This window comes from Chionomys nivalis, chromosome 2 (assembly GCF_950005125.1).
Source record: "Chionomys nivalis chromosome 2, mChiNiv1.1, whole genome shotgun sequence".
Taxonomy (NCBI): Eukaryota; Metazoa; Chordata; class Mammalia; order Rodentia; family Cricetidae; genus Chionomys; species Chionomys nivalis.
Window position 1 is genome coordinate 47,831,923 of NC_080087.1, and position 18,742 is coordinate 47,850,664.

General features: G+C 40.6%; 1 protein-coding gene across 2 annotated transcripts in view; it reads left to right on the plus strand.

The window, feature by feature from the left end:
- Cep85l (centrosomal protein 85 like) overlaps nt 1-18,742 on the plus strand; it is a 123,019-nt gene that overhangs the window by 9,792 nt on the left and 94,485 nt on the right. Inside the window, exon 2 of one of the 2 annotated variants that reach the window (XM_057761713.1) lies at nt 9,378-9,536. In XM_057761713.1, the coding sequence (XP_057617696.1) occupies nt 9,378-9,536 (159 nt within the window). Of the gene's footprint in view, nt 1-9,377; nt 9,537-18,742 lie in introns of those variants that run through there. The other variant, XM_057761714.1, reaches the window with a different exon arrangement.

Consider the following 18,742-nt stretch of genomic DNA (forward strand, 5'->3'; position numbering starts at 1 on the left):
CTTTCTCTGTCCTCTTCCCCCTTCATATTTAGAAAGCCACATCTACTAGTTACTGATTACTTAGACATTGATCTATATTTTACATGCAAGAAAGCCAGTTAGCTCCCAGCTAATTAGATTTTAATGTACTATCTGACTAGCTAATGTATTTATATGAACACACCACTTACTAATTGGATGCTGCTCCTTTATCTTAACTGAGTAAAGACCCATCTTCAAAGACTAATGTGATTCCCATTTTAAAACTGATCTTGTTTTACTTTTTTCTTTGACCTAGAATTTGACCTCCATTCACAGTTCCTGTCCTGATCTTTTGATCTCTTTGTGATTGGAGGAACACAGCCTCTTAATGACCCTCCCCTCTTTGCCTGTTTTTTTTTTTGTTTTTTTGTTTTTTTTTTTTTTGTTGTTGTTTTTGGACAGTTTTAAAGATACTTGTTTTTTATGTATATGTATGCAGGTATATACATATGATACATATGAGTTCATGTTTTGGGGGAGGTCAGAGGCATGGGGTTCTCTGGAGTTAGAGAAGACTGAGCTGCCTGATGACAGGTGCTGGGAAAGGAACTTGGGTCTTTTGCAAGAACAGCAAGGGCTTTTAACTCTTAAGCCCTCATAAATATTTTAAAAATATATTTTGCATTAATTCTTTGACTATTTCATATGTGCTGTGATATATTTTGATCATATTTTCCCGTTTCCTTAACTCCTCCCAGATCCAGTGTCTAACTCCCCTATCACCTTCCCCCACTTTCCTTCCAACTTGGCTTCTCTTCTTTTTAAAAGTAGTTCACTGAGTCCTATTTGTGCTGCCTGTTTGGGTGTGGGGCTCTTTACTGGGACAGGGTTGACTTGTGAGTATCCACACCCTAAGAAAAACTTACTTTCCCTCCCTATATTAAGAATATTTTCTATATCGTTTAGTGCTTTTTTGTGTATGAGAGACATTTTATGTCTTTTGACCTATTTGAGACTGCTTTCGCATAATTCTTAAGAATTTTGACCATCAAATCGCTAATTTTTTAGAAGTACTTTTTAAAAAGTGCTTTGACAAATATTTACTGGTTTTTAAATAGATATATAAATGCATACTAGGTCGAGGGATAGTCGAAAATATCTTGGATTTTAAAATAAACAGAACTTCCTAACAAAGTTCTTGTTTTAATCCTTCTTCTAAAGGGAAGGATATTTTTGTAGGTCTAATTGTAAGGCTTCCAAAATTCTAATTTTATTCAGTGAACATTTATTGGATATCCAGCTCACAGTGACTTCATTTGTTGACACTCTGCCTGAGTGCACAACTCCCAGGCTAGTTGGGGACACTGAGATAAAAAGTTTGTTCTCCACTTTCCAGTTTGAAGTAGAAGAAAGTCATGTGTGAGAGTTAATACTCGCCAGTTAATGCTGTGAGAAAGTTTAAAGTGCAGTTTGGGATGAACAAAGCAGTAGTCATTCAACGCTAGTGGAAGAACCGGGAGGAAAGAGCAAGTAAGTCCTTTAGAAAGTTAGAAGAGAGCCGGGCGGTGGTGGCGCACGCCTTTAATCCCAGCACTCGGGAGGCAGAGGCAGGCGGATCTCTGTGAGTTCGAGACCAGCCTGGTCTACAGAGCTAGTTCCAGGACAGGCTCCAAAACCACAGAGAAACCCTGTCTCGAAAAAAAAAACTAAAAAAAAAAAAAGTTAGAAGAGAGAAGGGAAAAGCAGTTGCAACTAGAGAATAGGCCCGTCTGTGTGGGGAAGAGGTAAGGTGCCTGGCTGTGGTGTTTGGTTGGGGAGCTCGATGGTGAGGAGGGCTGGAGCTGCAGAGTGTGAGCCCGAGATGTCCAGCTGGTGAAGAATTCCCAATCAGTTTGAGTTTTCTTGCTGTGCCATCAGGAACCTGTAGGTTGTGTCAGCAGGAGCACGACACAGATGCTCCTGGCTCTGAAGCTCTTTTTGATAGATGTGGAGTGGGCTTCGACAGTTACTGCAGTAGGAGTGGAGCTTCCTGGGACTGATTACTGCTCTCAAGCTGCACAGCGGGGTCTGTGACAGCAGTGAGGTGCCATTCAGAAACCATGAAGCGTTCGGGGTGGGGGTGGTTGGCTCTGTGGGTTATTCCGGGGCCTTGTTCTTCGACCTGTGCATACCTGAATTTCTGTCACATCAATTGAAGATTTAGGGAGTTGAAGATTTAAGAGAGCTGCCTGAAGCTTGGGACAGAGTACTTCTATTTTTTAATTTTTAAAAAACAATTTAGAGTTTTTAAAATGTAAGATATTTATGCTTTTGTGGTTTAAGGATTAGTGCAATTTGATATTTTCTGTTTTGCTCTATTTTTTTTAAAAAAATATTGTTGTCTAAATTGATTTTAAGACCCATTAATGGCTAGCAACTTATATTTTGAAAAATACTGCTGGGTGGTGGTGGTGCATGCCTTTAATCCCAGCATCGAAAGGCAGAGGCAGGTGGATTTCTGTGAGTTTGAGGCCTGGTCTACAAGAGCTAGTTCCAGAACAGGCTCTAAAACTACAGCGAAACCCTGTCTCACCCTCCCCCCCCAAGAAAAAAGAAAAAAAATACTGTGGTGGAGGTAGAAGCAGGAAGATTAAGAATTCAAAGAGCTCAAGGCCATTCTTAGGTGCATAGAAAGTTCCAAGCTAGCCTAGGCTAGTGAGGCATCCATCTCCCCCCATCCAAAGATTGTAATTTATGATTTGTGCTGCACATCCAGCTTTTAATGAAAACTTGTCTGTTTGCTTTATCATGTGGTGTGTTTGTTTTCTATGGCTTAGTGTTCTCATTAGTTGAGGAGTAATGTCTCTGTCACCCTAAGTGCAGTTATAGGTGTGCTTATACTTCATGGAAGACTTGGTGCAGACACAGCTGTGCTTCAGACACACTCAGAAAATCACATACAGCAGGAGGCTCTTCTGCTGCCCAGCGTCTTGTGTTTCTTTGGGAGAAATGCTAGTGTTTTGTCTTATCCCCAGGCATTCCCAGGAGGTAAAACTAGTACTGGAAAATGAATCATAAAGTCTTCTATTCCAGTGTGTGGGGTCATTAGTTTTTATATCCTTGGAGCAGTGTTTGTGAGAGAGGAGTCAGAATGCCCCGGAGAGCCTCTATAGTCTCTGCCTAGCCATTGCTGCACCCTCAGGTGTAGGTTATATCGGGTTTAGTGTGGCTGCTGGGAACTGAATTAAGGCCCACATGCTACGGAGCAAGTACTTTACTGCCTGAACCGTCTCCTCAGTCCCTGATTTTTTCCATCTTTTGTTTCCAGGTTATTTTGTGTGTATTCATGTACAGTTTGTATTTTTAACAATTTAATGATATATAAAATGTATCTTGGTCATGTCCCCCTTCAGCTCTCTCTCCCACTTGTCCCCAGTACTCCCCTAACATGGGCCTCTCTCCCATTCATGTCATCTTCTTTTTTGTTTCATAACCCAGTGAGTTCAATTTGTGCTACTAGCCTGCACATGGACAACCGACCAGTGGCCACATCCCAAAGAGAAATGTCCTCTCATCTCTCAGTAGCCATCAACTGCCAATAGCTCCTCAGCTCTCAGCTAGGGTGGAGTCTCATGATCCTCCCCACCCCCACCATTGCCCATATATAGAATTATTGGTTGGTCTTCTGGTCTTCTGCAGGTAATTCTACCTTCTGTGAGCTCGAGACTGCAGTGATGATGCTGTGGCTGGAAACCAGCCTTTCACTAATACTGTATTTCTAAACACTTGAATTTCAGTAGTTTATGTTATGATATAATCCATTTATTCCCTTTCTGGGAGAGAATATCCTAAGACATTAGTTAAGTAGCCTTTAGATGACTAAGTTATTAGTCGTATTAGTGGTGAGCATTTTAAGAAATAAGACTTTTTAAAAATAATCTAAGTTAAACTGTAGTAATTCAAAATAAAATAAAAGTGTGGAAGTCAGAGCAGTCACCGGCAGTCTTGGTATCTAGAGAAAATTCCCAGCAGTGTTTGGGTGAGTTTCTTCCTAGTCCCCCGTGTTTTCTTCATTTGATGCCTCCATCAGACTGAAGTAAGGACTGGGACCAGTGGCCTTTGTGCAGACAGTTTTCCTGCCTTGGGGGAATAATCATAGAGATTGGTGACTGTGATGTGATGTGAGATCTGAGTTCAGAGAATTCCCAGGCAGGGTGAAACCTGAGGTTGTGAATTTTCTTTGTGTCAAGTTCATCCTATTTAAATTGACGACGTAAGCATTTTAGATCCTTAGTACCAGTATTGTTTGTTTTACATTTATTTCCCTGTTTATTGTGTGTGCATTTGTATGTGTGTGAGTACTCCCTAACCAGGGCAAGTGTGGAAGTCACAGGATGACTTATGAGAGTTGGTTCTCCTTCTGCCATGTGGGTTCTGGGATCTGGGGGACCAAACTCGGGGTCAGGTGTCCTGGCAAGCACCTTTCCTTGCTAAACCGTCTGGTCCCCTGAATTATTTTAATAGTCAAAGTTCTGTTCCTTCTGTCCTTTCGTTAATTGGAAATAGTTTTTAAGGAACTGTTTTCTGTCTGAAGGTCCACTTTTCCAGATTTTAGAATTTACACATTCCTATTTACTCTTTTAAAGTGCTTTTTGTTTGTTTTTTGATACAGTTTCTTTGTATACCCCAGACTGACCTGGAACTTACTAACTTGTCTTCCGATCCTCCGGCTAGGATCATACTATGCCCATACCACCACCACCACCTCCTCCTCCTCCTCCTCCTCCTCCTCCTCCTCCTCCTCCTCCTCCTCCTCCTCCTCCTCTCCCCTCCTCCTCCTCCTCCTCCTCTTTTTCTTCTTCTTTTTTTTTATACAGTTTTTTTTTTTTTCTCTGTGTGTAACAGAGAAACAGCTCTGGCTGTCCTGGAACTAGCTCTTGTAGATCAGACTGACCTCTAACTCACAGAGATCCACCTGCCTCTGTTTCCTGAGTGCTGGGATTAAAGGTTTGTGTCACCACCACCTGGCTCTTTGTTTTTTTTTAATGTACACATTAACATTGACTTTAGGATATATTCTTCTTTGTCCCAATATTTTGGCTAAGTTGCCTTTTGGATTTCACATTAATTATTTATCAGTGAGCCTGGATTTTCTTTTAATAATTTTTCTTTAATCTGTGTATTTCTTAGATTTATATTTCTCTTTTATCCATTTTTTTTTTATTTTTTGAGGGGATGTTGAAGTTTATTTACACTCTTTATAATGACTTTTAGTTAAAAGTTGATGACTTCTTCCACATCATAGTGGCATGTTTTTGTGTTTGAATAAAAGTCAGAAGTAGAGCTTAGAAGGTTGGAAATTATGAGGTCGTTTCACTGAACAACTAATTCAGGAGAGGTTCTTCTATACTGACTGCCCCTAATACGTGATGACTGGCCCTAACACAAGAATGGTGCACATGTAGGAGAGACTGCCTTCAAGGATGGTCTTTCTCTCTTCTGGTGGCAGGCTGTTTGTGGCTGGAGCTCAGACAGCTGTCTTCTCATGGGCACACGTAATGATCCTCTGCAGTGTGTGGTGTCACTGAGCATGCTTATTTGGCAGTAGTACTGAAATTCATTCATGACTTGTGACATTTTAAATTTATAACGGGGCTTATCAGGATATAGCCCATTTAAATCAAGGAACCACCTGTATTCTTTTGTGATTAAAAGACAGAAGTTAGAGTTTCTAGAAATGAGGGTGGAATGTTTTAGACCATTTGTTTTTTCTAATTTTAAATCCATTTCCTTTGGTATGTGCTAGGTTCTAGGTATTGAGGTTGCACTCATTTGCTTTGGAAGTCTGTTGATCAGGTTATATTGAAGTACAGTGAGGGAAATTGTAGGTTCCGGTCATTATTCTAATAGTTTCCCTAGTTCTCCCAATACTGCATTAGTGTTTCCCAAAGAAGTAGATCCAGTAGGTTATGATTCTAGGAACTATCTTAGAAGTGTACTGACAAAGACCCCAGATCTGGTGAGTTGGTAAGTTGCTGAGGATATTGTTCTAGCCTTGGCCAGCAAGCTCAACGCCAGGAGACCTGTAGTGATGAGGCTGCTGGCAGGCCTGCTTTTCGTCCAGCCCGGCTCCCGCACAGCTAGTTTAGCACCCGAAATAACAACACACAAATTGTATTCATTTAAACACTGCTTGGCCCATTAGCTCTAGCCTCTTACTGGCTAACTCTCACATCTTGATTAACCCATTTCTAACAATCTGTGTAGCACCACAAGGTGGTGGCTTACCAGGAAGATTCTAAACTATGTTCATCTTGGGCGGGAGTTTCATGCCATCTTCCTCACTGCCTTCTTCCTCCCAGCATTCTGTTCTGTCTTCCCTGCCTACCTATGTTCTGACCTATCAGGCCAAGCAGTTTTCTTTATTAATTAACCAATGAAACAACAGATAGATAGAAGACACTCCTACATCAGAGACCTATGATCCATTTCGAGTCCAAACATTGAAAAAGCCTGTGTTTTAGTTCAGAGGTCTTCATGGCTTAAAAAAAATCTCAGTGGATTGGATAAAGTTTGCCCACAATGAGGACAGCAGAGTCATTCACCAAGTCTACCAATGTAAATGTTACCTCAGACCAAAAATACCCTTACAGAAAGATCTGTCCAGGGCCAGTGAGGTGGCTCAACTGGGAGAGGCACTCCAGCTCAGCCTGGAGACTAGTGTGACTCCTCAGGACCCATATGGTAGGAGAAAACCACCCTTGCAAATTGTTTTCTTTCCTCCACACTGCAGAGTGCACACACGAGTCTCTCTAAATTGTCTTCTGTCCTCCACACTGTGGAGTACACACATGAGTCTTTCTAAATTGTCTTCTGTACTCCACACTGTGGAGTGCACACATGAGTCTTTCTAAATTGTCTTCTGTCCTCCACACTGTGTAGTACACACACATGAGTCTCTCTAAATTGTCTTCTGTCCTTCACACTGCAGAGTGCACACACGAATTTTTCTCTCTAAGTTGTCTTCTGTCCTCCACACTGTGAAGTGTACACACATGAATCTTTCTCTCTAAATTGTCTTCTGTCCTCCACACTGCAGAGTGCACACACAAATTTTTCTCTCTAAATTGTCTTCTGTCCTCCACACTGTGGAGTGCACACATGAGTCTTTCTCTCTAAATTGTCTTCTGTCCTCCACACTGTGGAGTGCACACATGAGTCTTTCTCTCTAAATTGTCTTCTGTTCTCCACACTGTGAAGTGTACACACACGAATCTTTCTCTCTAAATTGTCTTCTGTCCTCCACACTGCAGAGTGCACACACATGAGTCTCTCTAAATTGTCTTCTGTCCTCCACACTGCAGAGTGCACACACAAATCTTTCTAAGTTGTCTTCTGTCCTCCACACTGTGAAGTGTACAAACACGAATCTTTCTCTCTAAATTGTCTTCTGTCCTCCACACTGTGGAGTGCACACATGAGTCTTTCTCTCTAAATTGTCTTCTGTTCTCCACACTGTGAAGTGTACACACACGAATCTTTTTCTCTAAATTGTCTTCTGTCCTCCACACTGTGGAGTGCACATATGAGTCTTTCTCTCTAAATTGTCTTCTGTTCTCCACACTGTGAAGTGTACACACACGAATCTTTCTCTCTAAATTGTCTTCTGTCCTCCACACTGTAGAGTGCACACACACAAGTCTTTTTCTCATGTGCACACACATGAGTCTTTCTCCCTTTTTCTAAATAAATAAGTGGAATAAAATTTCTTTTTTAAGAAATGTTTGTCCAAATATATAAGCACCCTATGACCCAGTGGAACACTCAAGATCACATACAAAATTAACCATGACTCAAATTTGACATCGTTCAAGTTGTATCTGCCATATAGTTAAACTGAGATTGTTTTTCTGTGGAAAAAGAAATCTGAAAGACTTTTGTGTCTTTCTTATCCTCAAAAAAAGATCCCCTTAGTAAGGCTTTTAGGAATTACTGTATTGTAAACATCTTGACTTGCTGTTATGTGCTCTAGGCTGGGCAAGCCTTTCTTCCAAATAGAGGAACGAGCAGGCTGAATCATTTATTATGAGTCAGTTAAATTTTTGAGACTATTTTACTGTGCTGTTAAAAATTTAGCAAAAGCTAATTGTTTTCTTGCTCTAATTCTGTCATGAGTTTTTAGTTTGGGGAAAGTGCATGAAAATATAGTCAGCAGTGAGATTGTAAAATGCAATGTGAAGTCCCACACTTTAATATAGCTATTCTAACTGTATAGATGGTCATTGAGATATCGGATAGACTTTGGTTGGGTTAATTTTGGTGGGTGATGTTTTTTATTTGAAACTTTTTCTTGGTTTTGTTATTTTCGAGACAGGATTTCTCTGTATAGCAGCTCTGGCTGATGTGGAACTCATTCTGTAGACCAGGCTGGCCTCGAACTCACAGAGATCCTCCTGTCTCTGCCTCCCAAGTGCTGGAATTAAAGGCATGCGCCATTGCTGCTTGGCTCTATTTGAAACTTTTAAATGAAGTTTTAGTAAACAATTTAGCAAAAGATAATTAAAGAAACAAAAATTCTGTTAAGAGATAAGTTACAGTAGAAACTTTTTAAAAATAATCTTCCATGAGTAGCCTATTCAATATCTCTTGATCATTCATAGGATTCATCTAGACCCTCCCTGAAGTCAGCTCACAGCTAAGGCCTGTGTGTGGAATCAGAGGTCTTGGACTGAAACATTCTAGGACAGGCTATTGACATTTGAAGGTAGATTTAGCTTTCTGGGTTGTTTTTGAGGACCTGTCTCAGTGGTCTAGGTGGGCCTCCTCGTTGTGTGGTTGGGGCTGTCCTTGAGCTCTTAGTCTCCCCCCTGCCTGCACTTCCCGACAGCTGGGATCACAGGTGTGCCCTAGCACATTGGGCCAGATAGGATTTGTTTCTTTTTAGTTTTTACTTATTTGACATAGGGTCTCACTAAGTATTCCTGGTTGTCTGGGAACTCCCCATGTAGATTAAACTGGCTTTGAACTCAGAGATCTGTAAAATCTACCTGCCTCTGCCTCTTGAGTACTAGGATTAAAGTCATGTGCTGTCATGATTATGATTTAAATCAGTTAGCAATCCATCTTCAAAGTTCAGCAAGTAGAGGCGGAAAACAGCTCAGTGGTCAGAAGTAAAGAATCAGCAGCGTTCAGTGGTCAGAAGGTAAAGAATCAGCAGCGTTCAGTGGTCAGAAGGTAAAGAATCAGCAGTGTTCAGTGTCACCCTGTGATATGCAGTTTATTTGATGAATTTTGATCTTGTTGGATATTTTTATTTTGGGTGAAAAATAACCTCTTAAATACTATTTATATTTTCCTATAAGGTTAAAAAAAAACCCTACTTTTGCCTTCTCACAGATACTGCACATGTGCTAATTTTGTATTTTTTCCCTTTATAGGCTCAGATTATTCATCAGCATGGTTACCTGGTAATGAGTCATTGTGGCAGGCCACAACTGTTCCATCTAGCCATCGGAATAACCATATCAGGAGACACAGTATAACTTCTGACAGTGGGGACACTGGCATTGGCACTTCCTGTTCTGACAGTGTGGAAGGTAAGCTAATGGAGAGGAAGGTAAGATAATGGAGAATGGTATGAACTGAGATTATTCAGAAGATGATTCTAAAGATTATAAAGGAATGTTTGTGTTGCTGTTAGTACTCAGTGCTGCTACATATAAAATATTAAATTCTCTGTTTATATTACATTTTACCCTGCATCAAAAAAAAAGGTTTTTATTTTTCTTTATGTATATTTTCAGAGCTGCAGTAAAGTTGATTGAAGATGAAAGTGTTTTTCCATATATTCCCTGTCCCCACCCATGTACACGCTTCTCTCTTAATGCTGTCTGAACAGAGCAGTACATTCATCACTATGGATGAGCCTGTATTGCCACTTCTTGATGTATTAGTTATTTTCTGTTGCTGTGATAAGACACCACGATCAAGGCAGCTTCTAAGAGAGAGAGAGAGCTTCTTTTGGGCTTACAGTTCCAGAGAGTGAGTGTCTGTGAAGAGGGTTAGAGGTAGTGGGTGGTAAACGGCTAGAGCAGTAGCTGGGAGTTCACTCTTGAGCCTTAAATAGGAGGCAGAAAGTGTACTGGAAAGGGTGTGAATCTTTCAAAACCCTCATTCCACTCCCAGTGACTCTTCTCCTCTAACAAACACGTGCCTCCTAATCCTTTCCAAACATTTCTACCAAGTATGAACCAAGTATTCAAGCATACAAACCTGTGGGGCCATTCTTACTTTAATGTGTCGAAATCACAGGCTGACAAGAAATCTTCACTGATAGCTCGAGAGTTTTGTATTACATAGGGCACTCTTCTGAGTGGACAGATCTTTGAGGGCATTTTCAGTACAGTTTAACTGTGGAAGGAAGACCTGGGTCCTGGACTCAACAAACAAAAGAAAATGAAAGACAGGTGAGGACTGGCATTCCTCTTTCTCTGCTTTCTCATCTTCCCAGGATACCCCCACAACCACAGCTGTGAGCCACGTATGCCACCATGTCTTCTCTACTGTTATGGTTAGTTTTTTTTTTTTTTTTCTTTTCCCCAAGACAGGGTTTCTCTGTAGCTTTGGAGCCTGTCCTGGAACTAGCTCTTGTAGACCAGGATGGCCTCGTACTCACTGAGATCCTCCTGCCTTTGCCTCTTGAGTTCTTGTGTTATGGTTAGTTTTAAATGTCTACTTGTCACAACTTATAATCTCCTGTAAAGAGAGTCTCAGTTGAGCTTATTGTCTTTATCAGGTTGGTGTATGGATATGTTTGTGAGGGACTAATTTGGTTGTTAATTGCTGTAGGAAGACCTAGCTCACTATGGGTGGAACCGTCCCCCAGGCTGGGCCTTAAATTGTAAAAGAGTAAAGAAAGCTAGCCGGGTGTAAGCACAGCCAAGCAATTGTTGAAGTGTGAGCGGCAGGGCTGCGTCCCCGGCACCTGGCCGCCCGCATGGCTAGCTTATTCCCCGAAATAATTACATGGAAACTGTATTCTTTTGATCACTGCCTGGCCCATTAGTTCCAACCTCTTATTGGCTAGCTCTTGCATATTGATCTAACCCATTTCTAATATTCTGCGTAGTACCACGAGCTGGCTTACCAGGAAAGATCTTAACCTGCGTCTGTCTGGAGTGGGAGAATCATGGCGACTCCTGACTCAGCTTCTTTCTCCCAGCATTCTGTCTGTTTACTCCACCCACCTAAGGGCTGGCCTATAAATGGGCCAAGGCAGTTTCTTTATTAAATGAAAGTAACTCCTCCATCAAGCAATCAGGCAGCACAAGAATATCTGTTTCTCTCTGCTCTTGACTGTAGATGTGATACAACCAGTCATCTCAAGCTCCTGCCTCACTGATTTCCCTCAATCGCGGACTATAAGCCAAATGAGCGCTTTCTCCCCTGAAGTGTTTTCTTTTTAGGCTATTTTTTCATAGCAACAAAAAAGAAAGTAGGACATCTGCCATTTTGGTGTGATCCTTCCCAATGCATTCTTCCTGTCTTGTTTCTTGTCAGGCATTTGATCACGGCAATGAGAACAGTAGCCAAGACACACCAAATCTGTAGTTCAGATTAAGGTTTGCTCAGAATTGTATGCCCTTGGAACTTGGAAGAATTTATAAAAAACATGTATGTGCCGTAATATATCATTCAGAGTAGCTTTAGTGCCTTATGAACCTCCTGCCTACTTGTCTCTCCCTATGCATAGCTCCAATCTCTAGTCTTGTGCAAGTTTTGTGCTGAATTCATGGGTATAAGAGCCATATTATGACTAAAAGATTTTATTTTTATATCAGGAATGACTATTGGATTTTATCAAATGGTTTATCTATGTGTACTTTATCATGAGTTTCTTAATATGGTGGTGGATTTTACTGCCTGATGTGTCAAGTTTTCATAGATGTGCTACCAGAGAGCATACATCACTTGACTTCCCAATACCAGAAAACACCCTGTATCATCATGTACTTTTAAAAGTATTTATTGCTGAATTCTGTTTGCTTTTACTTTGTTAAGGATATGTGTATATGTGTGGATAAATGTTTTTCTTTTTTTCTATTTTTGCTATGAGGCTTAATACTACCTTTAAAAAATGAATTGGTTAGGTATTTCTATTTTCTGAAAGTCTTGGAAAAAGTTGTGTATTTTAAAATTATTTTCTTGAGTCTAGAGCTATAGATTACTCTTGGAAATTCTTGAATTGTGCCATTTTCTCAATAGTTACAGAGTAAAATTTTTCACATTAGATGAGTTGTGATAATTCTTTTAGAGGAAATTGCTCACTGGCTTATTTTGCCTGTCAAGTGTGTATGTGTTCTAGCATTCTCTTACGATCAGTTTGATATCTGTAGGTTTTATGGTGATAGTCCCTACTCTATTTTTAAGTTTTAGTTCTAGTTTGCCAATTTCACTGATCATATAAAATAACCATATCTTTATTTTTCATTTTAGTGTCAGTTCTTTCTGATTTTTCTTAATTCTTTTCTGCATATGTTTGGTTTAGTTTCTTATGGTAGGAAGTTAGATTTTGAGACTTTAAATACTCCCTCCCTCCCTCCCTCCCTCCCTCCCTTCCTCCCTCCCTTCCTCCCTCCCTTCCTCCCTCCTTCCTCCTTCCTTCCCTCCCTTGTTGTATTAACAGCGGGCTGCTTCCCGCCACCTGGCTAGCTTTACCCGAAATAATTACACGGAAACTGTATTCTTTCAAATACTGCCTGGCCCATTAGTTATAACCTCTTATTGGCTAGCTCTTATATATTGATCTAACCCATTTCTTTTTTTTTAAATATTTATTTATTTATTTATTTATTTATTATGCATACAATATTCTGTCTGTATGTATGCCTGCAGGCCAGAAGAGGGCACCAGACCCCATTATAGATGGTTGTGAGCCACCATGTGGTTGCTGGGAATTGAACTCAGGACCTTTGGAAGAGCAGGCAATGCTCTTAACCTCTGAGCCATCTCTCCAGCCCCGATCTAACCAATTTCTAATATTCTGTGTAGCACCACGAGCTGACTTACCAGGAAAGATCTTAACCTGCATCTGTCTGGAGGGGGAGAATCATGGCGACTGACTCAGTTTCTTTCTCCCAGCATTCTGTTCTGTCTACTCCGCCTACCTAATTTTCTGTCCTATCAAAGGCCAAGCAGTTTATTAATTAACCAATGAAAGCAACAGATAGACAAATGATCTTAACCAATAGACAGATGACCCTTCTCCATCACTCCCTCCCTCTCTCTCTCCAGCACCACAACAGATAGATGAGGAATCAGCCTGTTCAGAGCAAAGGTTTATTTCAGCCCACTTTGCAAAGCTATTGTCCATGATGCAGTGGCCTGTGTCTATTAGGCTTCAACTGGGGGTCACAATGACATATGGCATGGTAGAGCAAAACTGTTCACCTCATGGCCAGGAACTGAAAGATACTTGAAGGAGACAAGGCTCTTAAAAACCTTCTGGATGGCAGGTGTAAAGCTGTCTCTTAGGAACATTCCCTTCCCAAAATTAAAGTTTCTACCACTTTTCAGTATTACCAAGCTGGGCATCTTGCAAACCTTTACCCATGGGGCTTTGGTATGTAGAGATGCAAAGTACATTCTTCCTCTGGTCCCAAAAGTTATATGTATCTCACACTGTTAAAAATATTTAGTTAACTGTAAAAGAATCCCCTAGATTTTAACTGTTTATTATTGCTCAGAGGTCTAAATTAAAAGCTTCCTTTTGTAACCTATTTGTGAACCCTTAGAAAAAAACAAAAAATAAAGGTTCAGCTTCTCTGATATAATGATATAAGATGCACAAAGAAAATATTCCTATATCAAAAGGAGAACAGAGGAATGGGAAGAAAGAATTGGACCAGAACAAGACCAGAAGCCGAAGCCAGTGTGGCAAACCTTGAATCTTAAACTTCCATGTCTGATATTTAGGGTACATATTAGGGTGTGGGCTTCTAAGGCTAGAGTACCTGCAGACTTACAGCTATATTTGTAGCCCGCATGGCCACTCTTGATCTGACTTTGCACACTGCCTGCAGCTTTCTGCAGCAGGCTTTCTACATTGCTCTCATCTATTGTCCTAAGGTTTCCATCCTTCGAAGCCTTAGCTTTTATTTTGGGGATTGGTTTTAGGGATTCTGTCTGTACCACACACCCCATAGACTGTTCTTTGCTTCAGATTCTCGTGTCTGTTTGGCTAAAAGCATCTAGTTGTATGCATGCAGTGCCCAAGTACATAGCTACGTTGACATTTCTACACTTAAGCTGTGTCATCGCCTTTAAGCTTGGACACTTAAAAAGAGTCAGGACAAAATGAATTTGATTCTTGCTGTGGATAACAGAGTTGCCTATAATCTAGATCCCAGCCATGTCCTCATTGCTACCTGAAACCTCCAAAATATAGGCCTTGCTGACACATTCTTGTCAGCATTCTGATTGGAGCCCTTTTCTATAATTGCTTATTAAACACGACTTTTATGACTTGAAGCTTTCTCTAACCTGAATGTTTTCCTGTGAGCTGGGCATGGCGACACACACCTATAATCTCAGCACTCAAGTTGAAGCAGGAAAATTGCCATGAATTTGAGGTCAGCCTGGGCTATATGCTAAGACCTTATTTAAAAAAAAAAATCCAAGCAAATAAATAGATAAATGGGAACTCTTAACGTAGGATAGTCCCATAGCCTTTCTAAGGTGTGAAACATACAGCAAAGATAGAGACCCCTTCTCTAAGTACCCGTAGAGGAAAGCCACCTTTCTCTATAGGTGACGGTTTCTGCTACTGTGACAAATACCGAAACTAATAGCTTCACCCCAAGATCTCTTGGGCTCATCGCTTTCATTAAAGCAGCACAACATGGGAAGAGTGTGTACCGAGTAGAGCTGTAAAGTCTGGGAGTGGGTAGAAGGAGGAGGAGGGAGGGGAAGAGGAGCTGGAAAGGCAGGGCAAAGAGGACTCCATAGAGGACACTTAAGTTTAAAGAACCTCTCAATACTGCCCTCGGGGGACCAAGGCTCTAAAACATGAGAGTTGGACACTGGTGAGACTCCAAATGCTGATGGAGGCATTTGCCACTAAGCCCAACATTAGTTCAGGCCTTGGAACACATGTGGAGAAGAGAACCGACACCCGTAAGTTGTCCATTGACCTCTACACACTGAGGCATATACCCTTCCCCTAGACAAACAGCTAAAATGTGATACTTGTGGGGACATTTAAGATCTAAATTGCAACATCTCCCTCTCAGAAACTGCTTTACCTGTGTTCCACAGAGTTTGAAGTTTGTATTTTTATCTTTATTCAGCTGAGTGTATTTGTATGTGTAATAGTTTAAATATTTATTATTTTACATGTGTGTTTTGACGGCACATATGTAAGTGTATCACATGCCCTTGGATTCAGAAGAGGGTACCAGATCCCTGAAACTGGAGTTAGAATGCTTATGAGCTGCCATGTGAAGGTTGGGAACTGACCCGTGGGTCAGCTGCAAGAGCAGTGTGTTCAGTATGTTTCATACTTTGTGACTTCCTCTGTGCCATAGGATTATGTAGAGTGTGTTGATTTATTTACCTACTGTTTGCTACCTGACTTAGTTAGGTATTGTTCTTGCCATAGAAAGGAATGGGATACTGGTCCCTTATTTTCAATTGGATGCTCTCTTTTGATACCCAAAGGATAGAGGGGAGCACTTTCTTACTGCTGGTTGGGTAGGTGTGCAATAAAATCTAGATTTTCCTGGGTAACTTCACTGACCCCAGTGTGGATTGCTTCTCACCATCTGGAGGTGATGGATGTCCAGAGTCTCTATGAGGGTAGTTCTTCTCTGCCATTGTGTGTGTGTGTCCCCGCGTGTGTGTGCACTCAAGGGGCATTCATCCACACATGGATGGGGATGAGGCTCCAGTCTCCGTGTGTGGCCTTCTTTGATGTCACTGTTGTAAGGCTCTTGGATGCTTTAATTGCAACTTGGCACGATTGAAAACTTAAGTTTCTCACTTGGCATTAGTTGGTGAGGGCACAGTAGACTACACTGTTTTCTGTGCTGTTGGTTAGTGAAAGGGAGTTACCACATAGACTCTGTCTCCTTGGTGCATTATTCTTTGTTCTTGGGCTCACAGGAATGAGCTTTTAGGGCGTTTTTTTTTGGGCAGTTCCTCTTTGTCATTTTAGAATTCTGGCTTTGCTGTTCCTAAGTCTTAGAGCTGTGAGGAAAAAAAAAAAGAAAAATTTAAGAATGACGTATTTCCTTGTCCCCTGTTTCCAAGGTTCCTGGATGATTTGCCTTCTTTTGCTAACCTTTCTGGTCTTGTGTTTGTTTTATGTGTAATATTCAGTACTTTTAGTTGTATTCTAGACAGCAGTATTAGGGAAGTATTTTTCTCTCCTTTCACTGCTTTTTTTGGTAAATCATGTTTAAATATTACTAGCTCTCATAACTTGGCTATCAGTTCATAGGATATTGATTTCATTGTCAGTTTGCATAAGAATATTTCTAACTTTAACCTTTGTGATACTTCTTAAAGTTAGAAAATAAAAGATATACAGAGTAAAATTTTAAAATAAAGCTGATTATATTGCCGGGCGGTGGTGGCGCACGCCTTTAATCCCAGCACTCGGGAGGCAGAGGCAGGCGGATCTCTGTGAGTTCGAGACCAGCCTGGTCTACAAGAGCTAGTTCCAGGACAGGCTCCAAAACCACAGAGAAACCCTGTCTCGAAAAACCAAAAAAAAAAAAAAAAAAAAAAAACTGATTATATTGACAACACTTAAACATTACAAATATAGATAATGCCTACATGTTGGCATTGATATATAAAATTTTATATATTTAATACTTTAACACAGGTAAAAATATAAGAAATCTATTTAATGAATTGAAGATGATTAATAGCATTGAAAAGGTGATCAGATCAGTCATAGATGTTGATTCTCACCAATGAAATTGACCGTCCTTTCTCTAAAATGCATAGTGATACCAGATCTGAGCAAAGTTGAAAACTGTTAGTCTTTAGAGAGGAAGCTTGGCAGCGGTGGCATCTGTATTGCTCTTCCTATATTCCTGTATGTGAACTAGGCACAGTCATCATTGTTCTTCCCATCTTTCAGACAAAGAGAGTGAGATGCAAAACGGTCAGATATCTTACCCAAAAGTAAGTGAGGCTGGGGGTGTAGTAGTAAATTACTTAGGGATTATGTACACGGCCCTGAATTCGATCTTCAACACCAGGAAGCCAACTAAACTACCAACGAGAAAAATAAAAAAAAAAAAACCAAAAAAACAAAAAACAACCCACTAGAAAACAAGTCATAGGTAATATGTCCATATTCTCACTCAGCATAGGCTTGTGTAGGTGGAACCATATACTATTTACAAGAATAGTTAGTGTAAGTTGGGCAGTGGTGCTGCACGCCTTTAATCCCAGCCCTTGGGAGGCAGGGACAGGTGGATCTCTGTGAGTTCAAGGCTAGCTTGGTCTATGAGCTAGTTCCCGGACAAAAGAATAGTTACTATAACACTGAAAAGTATGAAACAACTTTAAGAGTCTATACTAAAAGGAAAATTGTTAAGTATTTCTCTAAATATCCATTTCATTAATTATGTGTGTATATGTACACACATATACCTATATATTTCTATACCTTACAAGAAGAAATTCAAGCAAGTTTTCAGGTGAAGATGACACATTACATACACTTCTTAATTGCCCTGTGAAACTCTGCTAAAGCTTAGATAAAAGAACAAAAAGCTGTATGAAGATAATAACAAGAAAATTACATTAAAATTACAGGAATTATCAGATTAATAACTTCAGCAATTGTTAGCGTCTGGGCGTGGTGGCCCATACCTTTAATCTCAGTACTTGGGAGACAGAGGCTGGCAGACATCTGTGAGTTCAGGGCTACCCAGGGCTACGTAATGAACCCTTGTCCCCCTCTCCCATTGTTAAAATTGTTAGCAGGCCCCAAGTAGCTAGACCCAAATTAGCATCACAAAAATTTAAATGACCTAAGGGTCTGCAGGAGGGCATGAATGTATAGTTGTAGATTTGCTAGGCTTACATGGTGAACTCCTCATCCAGAGTCTATTCCTTGGATGCAAAGCAGAAGGGAAGCTTCACCTTTATCTCCTTGAAGATTTTGAGACTGTCTGAAACCAGGATGTTGGAAAACCCTTTCCTCTGAAGGCCTTAGGCAAAAGGCATGGCTTTTTCTGGCAACCCATTGCACCCTTTCCTGATATTTGTCTCGTTTTCATGTCCCCTTTGTCTTCAGATGTTTCTTTCTTTGCCTTATAAGGAAAATGATGTTTGAAAATACCAGTCAATGGTGTTTGCTCCTGCCTAATTCTATGTGACTGTTATCTTAATTTTGATTCCATCTGCAAGGTAATTTTCTTTTTCTTTTTTTTTTTTTTTTTTTTTTTTTTTTTTTTTTTTGGTTTTTCGAGACAGGGTTTCTTTGTGGTTTTGGAGCCTGTCCTGGAACTAGCTCTTGTAGACCAGGCTGGTCTCGAACTCACAGAGATCCACCTGCCTCTGCCTCCCAAGTGCTGGGATTAAAGGCGTGCACCATCACCGTCCGGCTGCAAGGTAATTTTCAAATGAACTCATTATTTACTGGTTTGTGTGTGTGTGTGTGTGTGTGTGTGTGTGTGTGAGAGAGAGAGAGAGAGAGAGAGAGAGAGAGAGAGAGAGAGAGAGGAGAGTGATTGTAGTTTATTACTTAAATATGATATGACACATTAACAGACTGTTCAGT